This window comes from Alosa sapidissima, chromosome 7, assembly GCF_018492685.1.
Source record: "Alosa sapidissima isolate fAloSap1 chromosome 7, fAloSap1.pri, whole genome shotgun sequence".
Classification (NCBI taxonomy): Eukaryota; Metazoa; Chordata; class Actinopteri; order Clupeiformes; family Clupeidae; genus Alosa; species Alosa sapidissima.
Window position 1 is genome coordinate 11,544,671 of NC_055963.1, and position 4,153 is coordinate 11,548,823.

The 4,153-nt window shown below is 44.0% G+C and overlaps 1 protein-coding gene across 1 annotated transcript; it reads right to left on the reverse strand.

Moving 5' to 3' along the window:
• Positions 1 to 53: 53 nt before the first annotated feature.
• Positions 54 to 3,332, reverse strand: mafba (v-maf avian musculoaponeurotic fibrosarcoma oncogene homolog Ba). Its single transcript, XM_042098516.1, has one exon. The coding sequence runs from the start codon at positions 3,130 to 3,132 to the stop codon at positions 2,110 to 2,112; it is 1,023 nt and encodes a 340-aa protein (XP_041954450.1). The 5' UTR covers positions 3,133 to 3,332; the 3' UTR covers positions 54 to 2,109.
• Positions 3,333 to 4,153: the final 821 nt, after the last annotated feature.

Genomic DNA, 4,153 nt, shown 5'->3' on the forward strand with positions numbered 1-4,153 from the left:
ACTAGTGATTGATGCCAAAGGCAGAAGACTCAAAAACAGAAGAGATCAAATGATGCCATTTCAATGACTTTAATAAGCAAAATAGGAAACCATTTCTTCCAAAAACAACAAAAATAAGACGAAACAGAAACCAGCCTGAATGGAACTACTACAGTCCAAATTTTAACTTTTTTTTCTCATTTCTATAAACAGGATTGAAAATTGATCCCCTCGCATAATACATGAAATAAAAAAAACAGAACAACAACCCGCTGCTGCAGTTTTCAAATTTGATTTCAACACAGTTGAATCAGTAACAAACCAAAGATTGTTAAATGCATGACTTTTCAACAATAAATTTTAAATGCAAGCACCATGCTTATTCAATATGATCTGACAGTTTGTTAATTTAAATCATTAAAAATAAAAACTTAACTATGCATCTGGCCAGCAGAACCAGAATCTCCAAATAATAATAAAACAAACGAAACATAATAATAACATATGACATACATATCATTTTCATTTTGAGATTTTGCAAAACCTGTATCCTCTATTTTTACTGACCGGCAGAAAAAAATACAGGAAAACATATAACATTGATCATTAAAATGTTCGCATGCGCAGTCTAGATATTAGGTAATTGTACACAACCCCTGATTTGAGTATGCCTTAGACCATGACTGAATATGCTGTAACAATGTCAGCCTTTTATTTACGTTTGTTTAAGATGACCCAAAAAAAAGGTTTATCGAGTTGACTACCCGTTGAAAATCATATTCATAAAGTTGTAAAATGATTAAGACTTGTAGGTTTTGTTCGCATTATATAATAGGATGGATTATGCAATAGATGTCAGGACAGCACTGGAAGCACCTCAGCGGCAGACACGGTGCCAAAAGCATCAACCCCAAATTCAAAGCCACCTAACATATGTGATAGTAGAGGTGCCTCAAAATGGTGAGACAGTTATCAGCTACGCATGGGACTGGCCCAAGTGTGCCTTTACTTTAAGCAAGCACTTCTGCGCTGCAACGGAGGCCTGTTTCAAAGTTTGTAGGCTATAAAACATGATAAAATTGCCAATTGCTTGTTGGTGTAATGCAATTAAACAATATTTCATTATAGTATGTCTTCCTTGAAAGGTGGTCTGCAAAAAACTCAAAATGAAAACTGCCAATACCAAAATCATTATTCAAAAAGTGCACTTAATATACAAAGTTTGTTGACTTTAAATGCAACTGCCAATGCCCATATTTCTGAAAGTCGATACCCAAATGAAACAAAACAATAAAAAAGAAGTTCAAACCATCCTCCTTAATGTTGGTGTGCAGTTTGCTGATGCATGTATTTACAAGCCCAAATAAACCCAAACATGTTACACTGCACAGGCAGTCATCTTGATATGGTCACCATTTCATTTCTAACGCCCAGAAAACTGCTATGGAGAAGCTCAGATCGACAACATGCTATTTAAGATACACAAGAGAAAGAAGGTACAAAATAGAAATTATTACCATACATGTCCAGCATGCAGGATTAATATTTTAATGCAGATTTTTAATATATATATATATATATAACCAAGCAGGCAATAAACCAATGAGATGTTGCATAAAATGTCCCCCTGTTTCGACTGTTTTAGGTTGCAGGCGGGTAACACCACGTAAAAGTTTGCATAATTTGTTTCGATTCGTTCTGATTTTTCTGCCAAGAGAAGTATTCAGGTCCAAAGCAGTTATTCTCCTCTCAGCACAGCTATTGTTTCTTAAGATTTTTGTCAGAACAATCGAGGACAAAATCACTGTAAGAACACTCGTCCAACGTCATCCAATACTAACAAGATAAAGCGGTACTGGTATGAAGAAAGTTATTTTTCTTTTCTTAGAAAGGAAAAAGTCTCTTCTCTACAAGCAACTAACCTACAAAGATGCTGCTCTTCTGATAAACATTCTACCTGGTTCTTTGTATCTCAGTTGCCAAGTGGATGGAGATGATTACATATGCGATTATTATTCTGTGGATTATTCTTCTAACATGAATACAGATGTTGTTATTAGTATAATCATAATCAATAATGTTGATTACTACGATATTTCTTCAGCATCGGCTGTCAGACATCAGAAAGACTCACATGAAAAACTCTGGCGAGGACGGGTTATCACTCGTGGAGCCAGCCTCACGGAACCCGTTCGCGCCAGTAAGTTTCTCGCACTTCAGTTTGTATGCGTCTCTCTCGCGGGCCAGCCGGTTGATTTCTTGTTTGAGTTGCTCCACCTGGTTTATGAGCTGGGTCTTCTCGTTCTCCAGAACGTGCTTCTGCTGCACGCGCTTGTAACGACACGACTGCGCGTAGCCCCGGTTCTTGAGGGTCCGCCGTTTCTGCTTCAGGCGGATGACCTCGTCCTTGCTGAAGCCCCGCAGGTGCCGGTTGAGCTCTCGCACGGACATGGACACCAGCTGGTCGTCAGAGAAGCGGTCCTCCACGTTTAGGCCGCCCCCCGTGCTGTGGTGGCCCTGGTGGTCGTGCGGGTGGTGGTGATGGTGGTGGCGGTGGTGAAGTTGCTGGTGTGACCCAGGCGAGGTAGGAGAGGGGCTGTCGGGGTCCTGGCTGTGATGATGGTGATGCTGACTGTGTGCGTGGTTGTGTGCCCCCGGATGACCCGGCAGGTCGTCGGGATGATGGCCAATCCCTGCGTACGGGTGGTGGTGGCCGTGGTGGTGGTGGGCTCCCCGGTAGCCCTCGTAGCCGCCTTGCTGAAGCTGCTGCTGGACGTGCGGGGGTGGGTGCCCGTGAGCTGTAGCGCCAATCAGGGCTTCCACGGCGTCCTCCGGTGTCAGGCTCAGCGTTTGCGGGTCAATCTGCTGCGAGTAGCCGCCGTTGGGCATCCAGTAGAGCTCCTCCAGGTGGTTCTTCTGTTCCGTTGGGCTGAAGCTCGGCGAGGAAGGTACCGAGCTGCAGGGCGTGCTGATCGGGGTGGAAGACACCGAGCCCTGGGGCTGGAGTCGGTTGCATTGCCGAATGTTGGCGCGCTCGAGTCCCGCGAGGGCCTCCTTCTTCACGTCGAACTTCATCAGATCAAAGTCATTGACATATTCCATTGCAAGGGGACTAGTCGGCAGCTCTGGGCCCATAGAAAGCTCTGTGCTCATTGTGTTTCGGTTCTGCAGATAGGTGAAAGTGTTTGCCAACGTAGCAAAAATCGACTTTTTTTCTCTCTTCCCTCTCTAATTTCATGCAATAGTCTCTCGTAGTCCTCCACCGCGACAAAAGCGAATGTTGTGGCATGCAACACCGCTCTGCGGCTTAAAATCACAGCGAGCGAAAAGCACAACTTTTGTCTAGTGCACGGCAAACGACAGCGGGATATGCGTCATACAGGCGACTTCGACAGTTCTAAACAGTTTCAAAAAGGAGAGGAGTGGAGGTAGAAATAAAAAAAAATTTGTCTAGTGCAGAAGTACGGAACCAGTTCCCAAGACAAATTTAAAGCCAAAAAGAAGAAAAAAGCACATAAATTAAACGGAATACCGAGTGCCGTCGATGGGCTCCCGTCCCGTTCGCAGCAGTTTTGAGTTGTATGTCCGTATTGCCAAGAAAGCGTTGATCTGAGTGAGTAGGATCAAGGCGTCTGTTTTTCGCATGGAGAGCAGCCTTCCAGCTCTGCACCGCAGAGATTTCAGCTCGCTTTCCTAAGTCTCTCACTCCGGAGTATTCAGTGTAGACTACTGTCGGTGGAGTCTGCTCTTTATTGTACCTCGGTCTGATGTCACGGCGAAGGATTGGCCATTCTCAGAGCAGTTCGCCAATAGGAATTCTGGGATCCGATAATTAGCATAACGGTTTGGAGAGAGAGGGCGGAGAGGAGCGGGGCTTTGACAGCTCGGGAGTCAGCTGACTCCCCGATGAAACAGGGTGGCAGTGGAAGAGCGGTCGCGGATGCCTTCAGTCTTGTCGATTCACTTCAGCAAAGCAGGCAACATACCGATATACAGGAATGGCTGCACATGTTTCTATTCCCAAAAAACAAAATAGCCCAATACATAGCCAACAATGAACCCTACATTGCAGACTATAGTTTTCAATAAACTTTGCTACTTCAAAACTGAATTAATTTTGGGGGGATAGTATCAACATAAAAAAGAAAAAGCGTCTTCTTGTCATATTGGCTAT